This window comes from Tupaia chinensis, unplaced genomic scaffold, assembly GCF_000334495.1.
Source record: "Tupaia chinensis unplaced genomic scaffold, TupChi_1.0 Scaffold000090_1, whole genome shotgun sequence".
NCBI lineage: Eukaryota > Metazoa > Chordata > Mammalia > Scandentia > Tupaiidae > Tupaia > Tupaia belangeri.
In genome coordinates this window covers 2,316,601-2,334,927 of record NW_006159552.1, presented here as the reverse complement: position 1 = coordinate 2,334,927, position 18,327 = coordinate 2,316,601, and the positions used below count along the sequence as shown (strand labels likewise).

Here is an 18,327-nt window from a genome sequence, read left to right as displayed (position 1 = left end):
AAGCCACCGGGTCCGGGACATGAACCGCGGTCGACTACGTGGGAGTCTAGCGACATAGCCATTACGCTAACTGCTGGTTCCCTGGAATTCCTTTTGAAATGTACTGTTGAGAGGGCTGGTTTGGTGGTGCAGCAGTAACATCCTATTCAAGCAATGTTGGATCCATACGGATCGGGGTGGAGTTCCTGGGCTGACCCCACAGACCAAGCATGCACCCACTACTAGGTTGTGTGGGAAGTGGGCTGCAGCATGGGACCATGTTGAGGGAGTTTGTCTGTCTTTTACTTGCATAAAATGAAGAAAAAACTTGGGACCAGCAGTTAGCGTAATGGCTATGTTGCTGGATTCCCACGTAGTTGACTGTGGTTCGCGTCCTGGACTTGGTGGCTTAAAACTCACACTGGGCGCATGTGCGTGCGTGCCCAAGATCCCAAGAGGAGAACCGAGGAGAAGGGATTGCGGCGTGGCCATCCCCCTTGGGGGGGGGGGCGATTTCTCGCTTTCTGTCTCTCTGTCTCTCTCTGTCTGGCAAGCGCACACGCCCTATAGCAAAAACCTCTCAAAAAAAAAAAAAGAAAAAACTTAATAAAAAAAAACAAACAAAAGTGCTATTTAGAATAGAAAACCACTTCTAATTCCCACTGAATTTATATCTTGAATAAAGATAATGCCTGGGGGTAGTAATGTTTGTGAGGGTGCACTATTGATGAAAACTAAGATACTACAGCCAAAGTTTATCTAACTGCTTTAACTAAAACGGAAAAAGAAGTGAAGAGCCGAGAACTTGAAGTTTAAGTTAAACAGGGGCTAACTCTAGTAATTAATTTTTTTTCCTAGTGTTATTTTTCTTTTAAATTTTTAAAAAAATTTTTATTCTTGGAGAGGTTTTTGCTATAGGGCGCGTGCGCTCGCCAGACAGAGAAAGACATAGAGACAGAAAGCGAGAAATCACCCCCCAGGGGGGATGGTCACGCTGCAATCCCTTCTCCTCCATTCTCCTCTCGGGATCTTGGGCACACACACACACACATGCCCAGCGTGAGTTTAAGCCACTGGGTCCGGGACTCGAACCGCAGTTGATTACGTGGGAGTCCAGTGACAGCCATTATGCTAACTGCTGGTTCCCCACTAGTAATTAATTTTTTTTTATTGATAGGAAAGTAAAAGCACTATATATTCAATGGAAAGAAAAATTTCTTATGATTCTAATTCAGGCATTCATTGGGATATTTAAAGACTGGAGAGGAACTGTCAGACTCAGTAATGACTAAGTATGTAGGGGGGTCACCTTGTAAAGAAATTAGCATGGATCCTGCCTGTGACAGTTAGTGGAGCCGTCAGTGACCATCAAAGCAGGTCTGAGCAAGCAACTTACAGAAGCTAAAGCTAAAGCTGTTCTACAGTGATACCTTGTGGTCTTCATTTAACAGCCTGGCGATGTCTCCAGTTTACATACGAGCAGTGACATACACTGCAGCAAGTGAATTGAGTTAACTGATGTTTTCCTTTTCATTTCTAAACATATATGAGACTCAATTCCTAGCCTGGAAAGCAGTTTTACATACTTAAATTTAAAGTTAATTATTTCTTCCAGTGAAAAGAAGTTAGATATAGTGTTGAATCAAGTGTGAGAATGCCTGTCGGACGCTTTTCTCCAAGTTGTAAGTACATCTTACTGCGCTTAACTGCGTTGTTATAACCTCGCATTTTATCAGAAATAAAATCTAGTTTACTTTTTCCTCTTACTCCACCCGTGTTCATCCTCTCACACTTCACTCCAAGACTTCCTTACCAGCCTAACTGGTTTTCCTATCAGCAGATTAATCAAATCCCACCTACATTCCCTAATCTTGAGTTTGCTCAAGTCTTTGGAAGCCGTCTTTGGAAGCCATCTGAATCAAGCAAGCGCCTCTCACAACAACGTGTCTGGTTGTTGGCTGTGAACACTGGATAGCGACAGAAAACATTTCTTAAGAGGTTGACCGTTTTTTAAAAGTTCTAACAATAATTGCTATGTGTTTGATTTAATTCTGCCTCCTGCAGTTATCAGAACTAGTTTCTTTAAAAACAAAATGCAGATATTTAAAGATAACTAGTAGATGTGGTGGATGTGCCTTTAATCCCTTTTCCAGAACATAGTCTGTTCTGACAACTATTTTCTCATATGACCTGTTTTGTTTAATTTTTAATCTGCTAGAGGGCCCATGCAGAGTCACAGACAGAGAGAGAGGGAGAGAGAGAGAGAGAAAACGACATGTCACAAACCCTTGTCCTCCATCTCTCTCTCTCTTCAATTTTTGAGCAGGCACGTTCAAGTGCTTGGTCTGTTTTTTTTTTTTTTTTTTTGAGAGATTTTCACTGTAGGGCGCGTGCGCTCGCCAGACAGAGAGAGACATAGAGACAGAAAGCGAGAAATCACCCCCCAGGGGGGATGGTCACGCCGCAATCCCTTCTCCTCCATTCTCCTCTCGGGATCTTGGGCATGCACGCACACGCGCCCGGCGTGAGTTTTAAGCCACCGGGTCCGGGACACGAACCGCGGTCGACTACGTGGGAGTCCAGCGACATAGCCATTACGCTAACTGCTGGTTCCCCTTGGTCTGTTTTTCAACCTGGCGGGTCCAGGAATCAAACCCTGGGGTCAACCATGTGGGATCCAGCACCCTTAACCACCAAGCTATGGGCTGGGCCTATAAGTCCTAACCTGAAGACCAGGTGTGATGACTCCAGAACAAATGAATTTGTACTTCCAACCTATGGACACCACATGCACTTTTTTTTTTTTTGTCAGAGACCACATACACTCACTGGAGAGAGAGAGAGAGAGAGAGAGAGAGAGAGAGAGAAGGTAATAAAGCACCCCCACCCCCATGGGGCACCATTACAGCCTAATCCCTCCTCTTCCATTTCCCCCTCCTGTCAGGATTTTGGGTATACTTGCACATGTACCTGACATGTTTTTCAAGCCACTGGGTCTGGGACGCAAAGAGCGAGGTCGGCCATGTGAGATTGAGTTGTCTTAATCACCAAACCACAGGCTGGCCCTACATACACTTTTATAAACAATTGTCATTTCAGTGGCTACTTTGAAGCAACCACATCACAGAGCACTTTCAGTACATTCGAAAATAACCAAGAGTCTTTAGAACTCATCATGTCTTGGCTTTTAAGCTGTGCCTCCTTACTCCTTTCAACTGTCACCTTCCACTGTTCTTAGACAATTTACATGTGTGCCTTTTTTAGTTTTTATGTTTCCAATAACACCTTTTCTGTATGTTTTCTCCACTAATAAAATTTTATTATATAGTTTTCCAAGTAACTGAATTTTTTGAGGTAAACATCACATAAAATGGGTGTATGAATCTTGAGTGCACAATCTGATACGGGTTGACGCAATGTGTAACCTTATAACCATGAGCCCAGTCAATGGAACATTTCCATCACCCCTAATATAGTTCCCTCCTACCACTTCTTGGTCCGCCTCTATCATCACCCACAGCCAATCACCGTACATTAGTCAGCCTGCCCTTGAACTTCATGTAGATGGAATTCTACAGCACACACTCCTTTGCATCTGGCTTTTCCAACTTAAACATGTTTTTGAGATCCATCCACATTACCAGGGATCGAAAACCACAAAGACGAGTAGTAATCCACAATATCGCTACTATTCCACTGTATGAATACACTACAATTTGACATATTCTTTTCTTGATGGATATTTAGGCTGTTTCTAATTTTTGGCTATTATGAACAAAGCCACCATGACCATATTGTATAGACTGTGCCCATCCTTTTAATTTCTCTTGGGAAAATACCTAGAAGCGAAATTGGCAAGTCACCGGATGGATTTATGTTTAACTCTTTCCAAAGCAGTTGTTCCACTTTAAAGGCTCATCAGCTACATATGATCATTCTAGTTGGTCTATATCCTTGGCCATCATGTTCTAGTGGGTCTGAAGCAGCATTTACTGTTGGTTTTTTAAAAATTTAATTTTTTATTCCATTTCCTTGATAACGAATGATATTGTAAACCTTTCATTTCTTATTGGCCATCGGTATACCTTGTGAGAAAAAGATGATCCATATATATTCTTCCACATGTTCCAACAAATTTGTTGAGAAGACTTCCTCTCACTATGCCTTGCTGTCTTTGCCAAAACTTATCTACCTTTTGTACTAAAATGAGAAAATAATGAACACGTTTTTCCTTAATCAATGTTTTCAACAAATCTATGGATAATGTCTTTTCTGTTTCTCCACAGACAGCTGGATCTCCATATGCATGGGGTCTGCATCTGTGGATTGAACCAACTAAAGATTTACTCAGGTCACAATGATTGCTATGAAATGAGGAAGAGGTGGCTCTCTAAAAAGAGAGATGATAATGAAGTTTACCTATATATTTTCCTTTTCATTTATGTCTGATGATAAGATTATTTACAAATAATTTTGAGATGATTTAAACTACATAGAAGGATGTGTATAGGATATATGCAAAAACTATCTCATTTTGTTAAATTGTGATTTCTCATTTATATATGTATATATATATATAAAAGAATATATATATGTATATATATTCTATGTGCATCTTTGTGGCATATAGTGTAGTTTTTCAAAGCATGCATATAGTATGTAATAATCAAGGATGCACGCATTATTCATCTTCTTCAACACTGAACATTACATTATGTTGTGCACATTTGGTAATAGTTCTATTACTATTTTTATTTATTTGAGGGAGAAACATGTATTGAATAGTACATTTGTTTTTTATGCAGTGGTGCACCGTTCCGTAACTTCTTCCTCTGTATACATACAGTATTGTGTCCATTAAACATTTTCTGGGACCAGCAGATGGCATAATAGTTACATTGCTGGACTCCCATGTAGTCGAACACAGTTTGAGTCTCAGACCTGGCAGCTTAAACCTTATGCCAGGTGTGGGTGCGTGCATGCCCAAAATTCCCAGAAGAGAATGGAGGAGAAGGACTGCAGTGTGGCCATCCCCCTACGGGGGTGACTTCTCACTTTCTGTCTTTCTGTCTCAGTCTCTCCAGCAAGAGCTCGCATCCTATAACAAAAAAAACTCTCTTAAAAATACTATTTTTTTTCTTCTGAAACACCCTCCCCCCCTTCCCATGCAACTTCAGGTACCTACAATGACCTGCTCTACTTTTATGCTTTCAAATCCTTTAGTTTCTTCCACAGAGTACAGACATTTGGAATATATTAAGCAGGGACATACAGTATATGTCTTTCATAGTCTAGTTTATTTCACATAGCATTATTGCATAGTTTCTTCCACTCTGTGTCAAATGACAGGATTTTTTTTTAATGGGTGATAACTATTCGATTGCATACATGTGCAAAATTTTCCCAATCTATTCATAGGCTGTGGGGCATTTAAGTTGATTTCATGTCTTAGTTATTGTGAATAATGTTGCAATAAACACTGATGTGCAAATGTTTCTGTTTGAGTGATTTTCTGTCCTTTGGAAAGATACCTTATAACAGGACTTGTGTGTCACATGGTAGTTGTATTTTTAGCTTTTTGAGGAACCTCCATATTGGTTTCCACAGTGAAAGTACTAATTTACATTCTCACCAGCAGTGCATGAGGATTCCCTTTTCTCTGCAACCTTACCAGCACTTGTTATTCTAGTTTTCTCTTTTAAGACATTCTGACTGGGGCTAGGTGATACCGCATTGGGGGCTTCATTTGTATTTCCCTTAGGAAAGAGATGCTGAATATTTTTTCACACATTTTTTAAGTCACTCATAGTGTCTTTCTTTTACAACTGTATATTCAGATCCATTGCCCACCCCCCCCTTTTTTGGTAATGTTAGTTTTTTTGTGGGTGAGGTGTTTGAGTTCTTCTATATATTCTTGTTGTCAATCCCTTATCTGAAATACAATTTGTAAATATCTTCTCTCATTCTGTGGGTTGTCTATATACTTAATTTGTTGTTTCCTATGGATTTCAATCTGTAGGGATGAGGGTTGAGGAGAAGACCTGGAACCAATTCCTCACAGTTAGCAAGGATGACCATATATACATTTATTCATCTCAACCATTATAAAGGATGTGTTTTATTTGGTTGACTATCCTAAACGTTATTTAACTAATTCATTATCAATGGACATTTGGTTGGTTCTCAGATTCTTCCTATATTTAAAAATGCTTTAATAAACATCAATGTACATACATCTTTACTAGTCAGATATTTCCCAGTAGATAAATTCTTAGAAATATAATTTTTAAGTGATAAACATACATATATGTATATATATACATATATATATATGCACACGCACACACACATACACACACGATGTGCATAAATGGGCCAAATTACACTCCTAGAAAGATGATAGGATATTTTACGATGTAGGCCTTTGTCACAAAGCAGGTATTATCAAGCTTTTTAATATCTGCCAATATGGAGGGTTTTTAAAAATGATATTTTCCTGCTATTTTAATTTGCATTTTTTGAGAAGTGATGAGATTTAGTATCTTTTCGATGTTTATTGGTCGATTTGGGTCTCTTGTGAATTTTGTGACTTGTGCCTATTTCTCTACTAGGGTATTTGCTTTTTTAAAAAATGGATTTTTAGTGGAGGTTATTATCTCTTTAACTAGCATCAAAGTATAGTACCCTAAAACTATGGCCTGGCTGGATTTGAATTCTAAACCTGTTCCACCACTCCTTAGCTACATGACTTAGGACAAGTTACCTGTCCTATCTGTGCTCTGTTGCTTCATCTATAAAATGAAGATTAAAACACTGTTTACTTCTTGGAGATCTGTTATGAGGGTTAAGTTTAAACTCATTTATTAAATGTCTCTAAGGAATATGTATGAATTAATTTTTTATGCGTTTTGGATAAAATAGTTAAAACCAATATTTAAGAGAAAATTTAAAGAAATTTTTAATTTAATGTGTTTTAAAGATGTAAACTTCAATGTATCAATAAATGAAGACTAACAACATTCTTAATGTAGTTAAAATTTGTAAAATGTAAATACTCAGGGCTCTTAATAATTGTGGATAGTAAAACAATTGAAATCTAATTGGCAGTTACATAACTCAGAACTGACCAGAATAATCTTTAATGACATATAAAAAAAAAAGAGGTGACAACAACTTTAATATCTAACTGTTAAGTTAAAATACATAACTATGGCTATTATGGCTCTTGTATCATGAAATTAATCAACTGGATTTTTCCTAATCACTACAGCATCAGAAACTAAACTTATTGCTAACTACAGCAATAAATAATCAGTTACTTATGTGATTTGAAAACTTCAGTTTTTGAAAATGAAAACCCGAAAGATAATATTTAAGTTGTTAATTGAAATTATTCTCAAAGATTTAACAGTCAAACTATTTTGGTTGTTTCACTTTATGAGAGGTCTCAATTGAATTCAACTTTAAACAAACTAAAAATCACTACATGACTGTGCAAGACTGAAGTTCCATTAGTAATTATGAAGCCAAAACTACACAAAGAACAGAAATTTAGTTTATAAAAGAGAAAAGAACACTGATGACTTCTAAGTGCTTTTGAAATTTGAGAAAGTATAATTAAATTGTTGCCATTATGGTTCCAGATGCCCTTTACTTATGAAAGGAAGCTTATCTTTAAAAAAACAAACAAACAAACAAACAAACTAAGGTAGAAAAAAAATTCTACTTAATATTACATAGCCAGGAGTATCTTAATTTTGTATTAAAAAATTACCCAAGGTTACTAAGTATTTTTAATTAAGATCATATCTTATGGTTATTTTTAGTAATCCTAACTTATATCAGTGGCTTGTACTATCAACAGTTCAATATCATGGCTGAAAAATATAAAGAGATAGAGAAAGGACTTTGGGTACTTAAAATACATATTTAATGAAGGACTTGAAAATGCTAAATTGTTATCAAATTGGACAACACAGAAACTGATGATCCCTATTAGTATGGCATTGCATGTACACACCTGTTGCCTCCTGTTAATCCTCAATACAAGTGTCACAAGATCCACACCACCCAACAAGGGCCAGCAGGAACTACATTTGAAGTGCTATGACCTAACAATGCCCTTCAACAAGTGTAAGACTTCATGGATGTCTTTTCCAAAGACCATCCAACCTTAAGGGGGTAAACTGATGAGGAAGACCTGCCATCTACCCAAACAGGAATGCTTTACTGCTTTTGCTGGTATTCGGCACACATGAAGGAAGCCTTGTTGTTTGTTAAGAGAGGGGAAAATCTGAGAGAGGTCTGGCAAAGAAAGCCTTCCTCTGCAGCACTGCCAAGTAAATCCAGTTTCTCAGTAACAATCAGCATTTTCAGTGAAGATAGATATGAACTGCTGTTTGTGGGGACTGAAACTCAGTGGATGATTCTAATTTGTAGTAATCATTAAAGGGCAAGAATCCTGAACTAGCTATGTCATGATCATAATTCTTATTCTCACGGAAATACCACAAGTAATTTAATAACCTTGAACAAATGCCAAATAATAATTTCAGTGCTAACAGCTCATGTCTAACACATGCTAATCTTAGGTAAATATGAATCAAAGCAAAATTCACTTAAACTATCACTTAAAACTATATATACACATATACATACATATATAATTTTGCTAGGGAGCATGCTCACTTGCTGGAGAGAGAGACAGACAGGAAGAAAGCACCCTCAATGGGGAAGAGTCACACTGCAATCCCTTCTCCTCCATTTCTTTCAGGATTTTCGGTATGTATGCACACGCATCTGGCCAGCTTTTCAAGCTACCAGGTCCAGGATTCAAACCAGGTAGTCAGACGTATGAAATCCAGCCACCTTAATCACCCCATCACTGGCTAGCCCAACACTATGTTATTTTTTGCGTGGTGATGCTACACAGAATTGCTGATATGTCAGATCCACTATACTTGATAATTGCATTTTCACTGAGATGTAATTGTTCAAAATTTAGGAAGTATACATAGCTATGTGAGAATTCACAGAAGAAAATGAGTGCTAAAATGTTCATTTTAGTTCAGTTCAACAAACATGAACATCCATCATCTTCTATTTATTAAAAAGCGAATGGTGGGCCAGCCCCATATTACGGTAGTTAAGTGGTATTCATTGGGTGCTGGATCCCATATAGCTGACCATGGTTTGATTCCCAGCCCCATGAACTTAAAAAAACACCCTGGCTATATGTGCATGCATGCTCTAAATCCCGACTGAATGGAGAAAGGGGGAGGAGGGGGTGGGTAAAGACTGCAGCATGACCATACCTCATTGGAGGTTCTCTCTCTCCTTCTCTCTCTCTGTCAAATGACGTCAAATGACTGCATATGCTCTCTGGCCAAAAAAAAAAAAAAAAAAAAAAAAAAAAAAAAAAAAAAAAAAAAAAAAAAAAAAAAAAAAAAAAAATTAACAAAAACCAAAAAAAAAAACAAAAAAAAAAAAAAAAAAAAAAAAAAAAAGCAACAATAACAAAAAACAAGAACAAAAACAAGAAAAATTACTGCAAAACCATAAAGCAATCAGCTAAAAGAGAAACTGAGAGGTAACCTGTACATTTTGAAAGACTAATTCATAAGCTACCAGTCTTCACACACACACAGCATACTCCTGTGTGTCAAGTCCAAGAATCACATGGGGAGTGAGTGCTGAGGCTGCCCAGGAAGGACACAATCAGTGACAGAACATTGCCTACATACACAGGGTGTGGCCAGAATAGGGATCAGAAGCCACAAGAATGAAGGCATGGGTCTCCACCTGGAGGCACAGAGAGGTGATAAGACAAAGAATGTCCCAGGAAGGGCAAGGTCTAGGAAGTCAGGAGAGGGCAAAAGTGGGATAAGACCACAGCGGAGGTGAGAGGTGAGAGAAAGCAGTGCCCTGCCCACCTGCTGTCTGGAGGGTGCGCATGAAGAGACAAGTCACCGCAGTGGTCGATACTAAGCCACAGCACTGCCTAAGAAGTCTAGAGTTAGCCTGAGGGAGAATGGTCACCTGGAAGGGGTTTCAAAATGGGAAGTGCAAAATCTAATTTATATTTCAGAAGGATGAGTTTTTTTGTTTGTTTGTTTGTTTGTTTTTTAAAGGCAGAAGTAAATTCAGCTGGAGAGAAGCCTCAGGGGTAGGGTGCTAGGCAGAAGCCTACAGAGCACTGCTTCGTAGATTTCACTGTAAGATGGGAAAATATGGCAAATATTTAAAGCAAGACGTGGATAGGATCTGATTTAGACTTTAAAAAGGTATTCCTTGGATATGAACTGTAATCTGGTCTGGGCACAGTGAAGGGTGTATATGGTAAAGTAACAGAGCTTAACGGAAACAAGATCGATTATGGTCAGCTAGAGGAGTAAGGCCTCGTATGACTACAATTACTGAATTTCAGAAAATAAAGTAACTGTGATCACATAAAACATTACTAATTTAATGATTCTGATCGTTAGTTGAGACTTCTGGCATCACCGTATGTAAACAGTACACAATAAAAACCAAAGTCGTCCCAACACTAGACAACGTTACCACCGTCTAATAAAATCACTACGCAATAAAAACAAAAAGTAATTAAAGTGATTAGTTAAAAGAATGGAGATTAAGCCGAATGTGTAAACAGTTCACTAATGCATCAACACATACACAGCCCAAGAGAACTTCTACCATGAGCACGAACATTTCTATAAGACCACGTCTATATAAAGTGTTAAAAGGTAGCTTGCTTGCATGTGTCCCACACAAACAAACAGCTATTTGACCAACCGAGAAGTTCATCTGATTCAGAAAACAACTGTCTTAAAAAAACAGATATCATGAAGGGATTTAAGTGACTTTCATTCGACATCACAAATGCTGGCACTGTGTCAGCCATCCTTTTGTGGATCAATTTCCTTTGATAAATTACTATAATAATCTCACACCTACACATTTTCCTTCCATCCTTCACCTTTCCCGCATTAACAATTAGGTCTTCTACATAACTGACCAGATTTCTTATATAAAGGTTTCAATGATGGTCACAAAGTCACTGCATAAAACTGTCACTCTATTCTATCTATGCAAAAAAAGGAGTATTATTGAAAGCAAGTATGCATTACTAAAATGATCAGTTATTGTAAGGTATCATTAATTATTCTCTGAAATTTAAGAATACCTATAAACCACTGAATAGTCATAATAAAAAGTGGATTAAATTCCAAACTATCCAAAAAATGGATCCAAGCTAAAAACAAAGTTAAAATCAAATTAATCACCTGCCCTCAATAAGCACAAGAGAAATATGAGTAACAAAGCTTTTAAAGCTTATTTTGATAAAAGCGTATCTACATCTATTGCTTGAGAAAGCTTAGATAAGTTTTAAAGAACTGTAATAACTTTATTTACTTACCTGTTGGAGGTGGGCAGTCTTTCCAATCAAAATAGCCTGCATAAATTCCAGTTTCTAAGGAGCCAACGATGGGATCTGTTTTCAACTCAATGTAATTTTCAAAGAGTCTTTGGTCTAGTTCTTTCAATGATGCCATGCTAACCTATAAGCACACAATAAAGAACATGAGTTGCCCAGTTGAAGATGGGAGACAAAGCAAAATAATAAAAGTAATGAATGCTTCTGCATATTTTAAAAGCACTTATCAACTGCCCTGCAAAACTCGTTATTTTAATTTTTATCTATTTTAATTAATAAAGACCACTCTTAGCAAAGCTGTTTCACAGGATAAGATATAATCCCAGGGGACCAGCATATGGTGTAATGGTTATGTTGCTGGACTCCCTCGTAGTAGACCATGGTTTGAGTCCCGGACCTGGCAGCTTAAAACTCACACCAAGTGCATATGTGTGCATGGCCAAAATCTCAAGAGGAGAATGAAGGAGAAGGGACTGCGGTATGGCCATCCCCCCTGGGGGGTGGTTTCCTGCTTTCTGTCTCTCTGTCTTTGTCTCTCTGGCAAGTGCACTGGCCCTATAGCAAAAACATCTCTCTCTCGGCCCCCTAAGAAAAAAATTCTCCCCCCTAAAAAAAAAAAAAAAAAAAAAAAAAAGATAAAATCCCAACATATTGTCTACAGGTCATCTTTGAGAACACCAAACCCTTTTTTTTTTTCTTTCTGTAAGCAGAGGAAGAGACATTACTACACAGTAAAGTCAGCAAGTTACAACAAAAAAGGAACCATTTAAAATAATCCAGCTGTGCTTCTTTATATTATTTCCTTCATTTGAAAATTATTGTTAATAGACAATAAACCTATTCTGGTGTTCTAGCAAAGCAAATGCAGCTCTCCTGGCTCCCTCCTCCAGTGTAGCCCTGCCCGTTGCGCTTGGGAGTGGCTAAGTGCTGACGTGCCGCTGGTTCTACGGAACTGCATGGAGAGCACAGACACCGTGCTGTCTCTACGGGGAAAATGAGAACGCTACAGAGTCCTGGTGTGAGCAACGCAGAGTGGCAGGTTCTCAGGACAGTTCAGCCCACACGGACTACAAATTCCTGGCAGTAGTGGGGCCAGAACAGGAGCAGGAGGTGAGCACCAGCTCTGCATGAGTGTGCCTTGTTTCAGGGCTTCCCAGAGGGCAAAAGGCAACAGAAAGGGTGGGCAATGAGTGGGCATGGGAAGACGGGGGAGTTGAGTCCATGGGCCCAGCTGCCTCTGCAGTGAACTAGGGGCCAATCTACATGGGTCTGAGGGATACAGACTTCTCTCCAACACCAGACATGAGCTTCAGCCAGTTGACAATAAAACATAAGCACGCATCTAAGGGAGTTGGGCTACTGTCAACAGCAATACCCATCAAGTAGTGAACTTCAGCTGCTGAAGAGACAAGCCACAATGTGCATAGAAAAATAATAAAATCCTTAAGGAGATTACGGTGTAACACATAACAAGATTGTATGCAGATGAATCATGATTTGCAAACCTAACAACTGCACAGATTAACTGACGGACGTACCTGTCACTATCGAGACTGAAATAAAGTGCCGAAAGTATTTCAAAGTATGAAGTAAAAATATAAGATGGGAATTATAGAGGAAGAGACTTGGAAGACAGATCTAGGGGCACTGTATGTAAAAACCAGAAATTCAAGTACAGACATTTGAGGATTATGATAAAATGTAAAAAGTAAACAAGCAATAGAAGAACATTTAACCGGACGTACAGCAAGACCGGAATTTGCAAATAGACTTGCTGAGTTTCAGGCTAGACTGATGCAACATTTACTACATGAAGACAAATACCTCTGAAGTTCCTAGTTTGTAAATAAACAAAGAAAAAGAAAAAAAAAATCAAACCTGCAGATTAAAATAATTATTTACCTAAAACGAAAAAGAGTCTAATATAAATTCCTCACATGGACCACTAAAACCTAAAATCAATGGAGTATCTATAGGGACAAAGGATAAAACACAGTATTGTATATTTAGTCAAGATGTCCAAAAACAGGTTTTTGAATATGCAAGGATTCAAAAAGTATTATTGCCCATGGTTCTGGGACCAGTAGTTAGAATAATGGCTATGTTGCTGGACTCCCACGTAGTTGACCGTGGTTCGAGTCCCAGACCCAGCAGCTTAAACTCATGCCAGGCGCGTGTGTGTACGTGCCCGAGATCCCGAGAGGAAAATGGAGAAGGGATTGCAGCGTGGCCATCCCCCCTGGGGGGTGATTTCTCGTTTTTTGTCTCTCTGTCTCCGTCTTTCTGGCAAGCGCACACGCGCTATAGCAAAAACCTCACACACACACACACACAAAAGTAGGCACTTAATTAAAGAAGATACCTAATTATGAGTAACTGAATACCTAAGAAAAGGTACTTAACATCATCAGTAATCAGAAAAAGCCAACTAACGCAACAATGAGATTGGCTCAACTTAAGAAGGAAGATAATATGAAATGTTGATGAGGACATGAAGCATCTGGAACCCAGAGGCTTATACTGGTCAAGTGTAAAATGAGATGCCTTTGTCCCACACCAGTAATTGCACTTCAGGGGCATATCCAAGATAAGTGAGTACAGATGTCCACAAAATAATTTTTACAGGAATGTTCACAGCAATTTCATTCATAAAAGCCTCAAACTGGAGGCAACTTAACGTCTATCAAATCATAAGAATGATTAAATAAGATTTGGTAATCTGAACCCAGCAATAAAAGATGATGAATCACTGAAAGCCAGATACAAAAGCCTACAAACAGGATGGCTCCCTTTCCCAGGAAGTTCTGGATCGGGCAAAACAACTCTGCAGACAGGACTTCAATGGCAGTAGAGTGGTGCCTACTGACCGGACGTGGGCAGAGGCACTAGGCACTACCTTCTGCCTTCATTTGGGTGCTGGGTATCGGAATGTGTGTACCACAAAATGCTGGCAATCCATGCACTTAAGGTTTGTGTATTGTACTGAATGTAAATTATACCTAAACTCTTTTTCTAAAAAAGGGGGGAAAGAAAGGTTGGAAATAAATGGATGAGGACACAGATACGAGAAAAATGTAACAGGAAGAGTCAGGGGACAGTACTGCTGTGTGACAAGGCAGTCCTAAGGTCAAGAGTGTGCGCCTGGGGACCAGCAATTAGCTTAATGGCTATGTCGCTGGACTCCCATGTAGTCGACCGCAGTTCGAGTCCCGGACCCGATGGCTTAAACTCATGCCAGGCGTGTATGCGTGCGTGCCTAAGATCCTGAGAGGAGAAAGGAGGAGAAGCGATTGCGGCGTGGCCATCCCTGCTGGCGGGTGATTTCTTGCTTTCTGTCTGTCTCTCTCTGCCTGGTGAATGCATGTGCCCTATAGCAAAAACCTCTCCAAAATAAAATAAAATAAAATAAAATAAAATAAAATAGTACCTTCCTACCAAACAACCCTCCCCTTCGCTGGGGAAAAAAAAAGGTGAGAATTCAATAGCTATATATTCAGAAATAGATTTATTAAATTTCTATGTATCAGAACTGGGGAGCATCTTTTAAAGTTCTTTACAAACTATAGGGGCCCAGATGCGGTGGCTCACAAAAAGCACTGCTTGGGAGGCTGGGTCTCAGGAAAGGCTGGGTTCGGCTCGGTCCAACTTTACACACATGTGCAATCCTAGCTAATTTGGACGCTGGGCCTGAAAGAACTTGTGGCACAGTGAGACTCTAACAAAAAAACCCTCTCTCTGTCTCCTTTTTCCTCTCTCAGTAAGGGGGAACAACAGCGGCAGCAAAACCTCTAAGTAATAAAATAAAGAAGCAAAATATATATTAGGATGGAACATTCTGATGAAGAGACAAAACTACCTATGATAATCTACCCCTGTATCCTTCTTGGCAGCAATACACACATCAAACGACATTCTCTTTTTTGGAGAGATTTTTTACTATAGCGTGTATGAGCTTGCTAGAGAGAAAGAGAGACAGAAAGAGAGAAATCACCCCCGGGGGATGGCCATGCCTCAATCCGTTCTCCTCCATCTTCCTCTCAAGATTTTGGGCATGCATGCACACAGGTCCAGAGCGAGTTTTAAGTCTCCAGGTCCGTTGACTATGTGGGAGTCCAGCAATGAAACCCATTACGGCAGCTGCTGGTCCCTCAAATGACATTCTGTTTTTTGTTTTTAAATAATTATTTATTTAATTTTATTTATTATTATTCTGAGAGAGAGAGAAAGGGAGAATGAAAAACAAGCTACCAGGTCTGGGACTTGAACCACAGTCAGTCATGTGGGAGTCTAGCACCTTAACTACCATGGCACCTGCTGGCCCTGAAATGACATCCTTATCTCATAAGCCCTGGACTGTTTCCAGTCCATGTTCATGATGACAGTCCTGGAGAAGAGACATTTAAGTAGATGCCACATTTCTTTAAGTCCTACGTAGTTGTCTTTAATTCAATCAAAACGATTTAAAAAGTAAAATCAGTATTTTGATATAGCATTTTCAATTTAAATTAAATTTCTAATTAAATTTTTAAATTTACTATTTTAGACATCAGTTATGAAAAATGCTTTTTCTTATGTTCTTTTTTTTCCGGTTTTTACCATTTGGTGAGTGTGCACACTGGAGAGAGAGAAGAAACAGAGAGAGAAAATGAGAAATCACCCCCATGGGGATGGTTGTGGCAAAATTCTCTCTCATTCTTCTCTTGGAATTCTGGGCAGCATACAGCCATGCCTGGCATGATTCTCAAGCCACCAGGTCCAGGACTTGAACCATGACTGACCATGTAGGAATGCAGTACCTCAACCACTATGCTCCCCACTGGCTCTGGGAAAAATCCTTTTTAAAAAGTGTTTTATGGGGCCAGCAGATGGTATAGCGGTTACAACACTGGACTCTCAAATGGTCAACCGTGGTTTGAGTCCTGGATCCAGTAGCTTGAAACTCATGCCAGGTGCATGTACGTGCATGACCAAGACCCAAGGAGGAGAAGGGAGGAGAAGGGATTGTGGCATGGACATTCCCCCAGGGGTGATTTCTCACTTTCTCATTGTCTCTGTCTCTGTCTGACAAGCGCACACACCCTAAGACAAAAATCTCTGGAAGAAAAAAATGTTTTATGCTAACAAATTTGTAACTTTAAGCAAAATAAACAAAGTCTTAGAAAAATAGAGATGACCACATCACGAAGATACATAAACCTGGGACCAGCAGTTAGTGTAATGGCTATGTCGCTAAATTCCCATGTAGTCGACCGCGGTTCGAGTCCTGGACCTGGTGGCTTAAACTCACGCTGGGCGCACGTGTGTGCATGCCCAAGATCCCGAGAGGAGAATGGAGGAGAAAGGATTGCGGCGTGACCATCCCCCCGGGGGGTGATTTTCTCACTTTCTCTCTCTCTGTCTTTCTGGCCCTGGAGCAAAACCCTCTCAAGAAAAAAAAAAAAAAAGATAGATATAAAAACCTGAATGGTTTCATAACCACTAAAGAAATTGAGCCAGTTATTAAAAATAATCTCACAAAGAAAACACCAGGCCTAGAGATTTTATCAGAGTTCTTCTAAATATTCAAAGAATAATCCCAACCTTACATAAACTTTACCAAGGAAGAAAAAAGGGAGACTATTCATTTTATAAGCTACCCATTTAGCAACATAGATGAATCTCAAAAGTAGTACTGAGTGAAAGAAGTACCAGAAAAATATATACTATATCATCTCATTTATGCTAGGTAGAAGCATAAAAGGTAATACAGGGAGTGGCATGTAGTGTGGTGGTTAAGGGTGTTGGACTCCTAGATGGCCGACTGCGGTTCGAATCCCGGACCTGGCGGCTTGCTTTCTCACATTCTCTCTCTCTCTGTCCCTCTCTGGTCAAAATAAAATAAATAAATAAAGTTAAATAAAAAAATTATTTTTGTTAAAAAAAGATAATATAAAGCAACTTGTCTAGACACCACAAATTTCAGAACTGATTTTCTATGGGAGAAGTAAGATGCCATTGTGCAGGGCCCAAAGGGGTTCAGGATTCTGAGAGGCTCTAGATCTTCAGTTGGGTGGGGGGCATGTGTGTGTATTTTGTTACTCTCTTATCTTATAGCTACACAAAAGCTATTCAATATTTCTAGGGACAAATATTTGATGGAAATAGTTGAAAATAATTTACCATTAGAAAAAAGCATATGTACTTGGTATATGATCATAATGCAATATGTTAAATGCTATTATAGTGGTATGAACCAAGTATCTGAGGAAGAAGGAAGAGGATATGATCCAATTTACACCTTGGGAAAATGAATGAGGAGAGGCAATACGGGCTTCACACACGATCAGACAGCTGCATCTGAAATGGGCTGAAGGCTGAACAAGACTATGTTGTTCAGACTGAGGTAGGCATTCCAAACAGACAGTATAACACAAGCTACAGATAAATGTTCTTCAAACTGAGCACAGAAAGCTAGTGCTGATTTAACATCTGCTATATGAGTGGACTATTTATACAAAATTTTCAAGGACAGAAGAATGTGTGATAGGGCTAGATGACAGGGTACTAAAGTAGAAGAGATGAAAGCCACAAGAAAAAGAGGCAAGAGGGAACCAGCAGTTAGCATAATGGCTATGTTGCTGGACTCCCACGTAGTCGACCACGGTTCGCGTCCCGGACCCGGTGGCTTAAAACTCACGCCGGGCGCGTGTGCGTACGTGCCCAAGATCCCAAGAGGAGAATGGAGGAGAAGGGATTGCGGCGTGACCATCCTCCCCGGGGCGGGGGGGTGGGTGGGTGTTCTCAGTTTCTGTCTCTATGTCTCTTTCTGTTCGTCTGGCGAGCGCACGTGCACTATAGCAAAAAACCTCTCAAAAAAAAAAAAAAGAAAAAAAAAGAATCTTAAATGAATATTTTAAACCAAGAAATTATAC

The 18,327-nt window shown here is 39.3% G+C and overlaps 1 protein-coding gene across 2 annotated transcripts in view; it reads right to left on the bottom strand.

Moving 5' to 3' along the window:
* EXOC2 (exocyst complex component 2) overlaps nt 1-18,327 on the bottom strand; it is a 194,424-nt gene that overhangs the window by 48,537 nt on the left and 127,560 nt on the right. For both annotated transcript variants that reach the window (XM_006143053.3, XM_027769779.1), the window contains exon 23: nt 11,399-11,540. In XM_006143053.3, the coding sequence (XP_006143115.1) occupies nt 11,399-11,540 (142 nt within the window). The remainder of the gene's footprint in view (nt 1-11,398; nt 11,541-18,327) is intronic.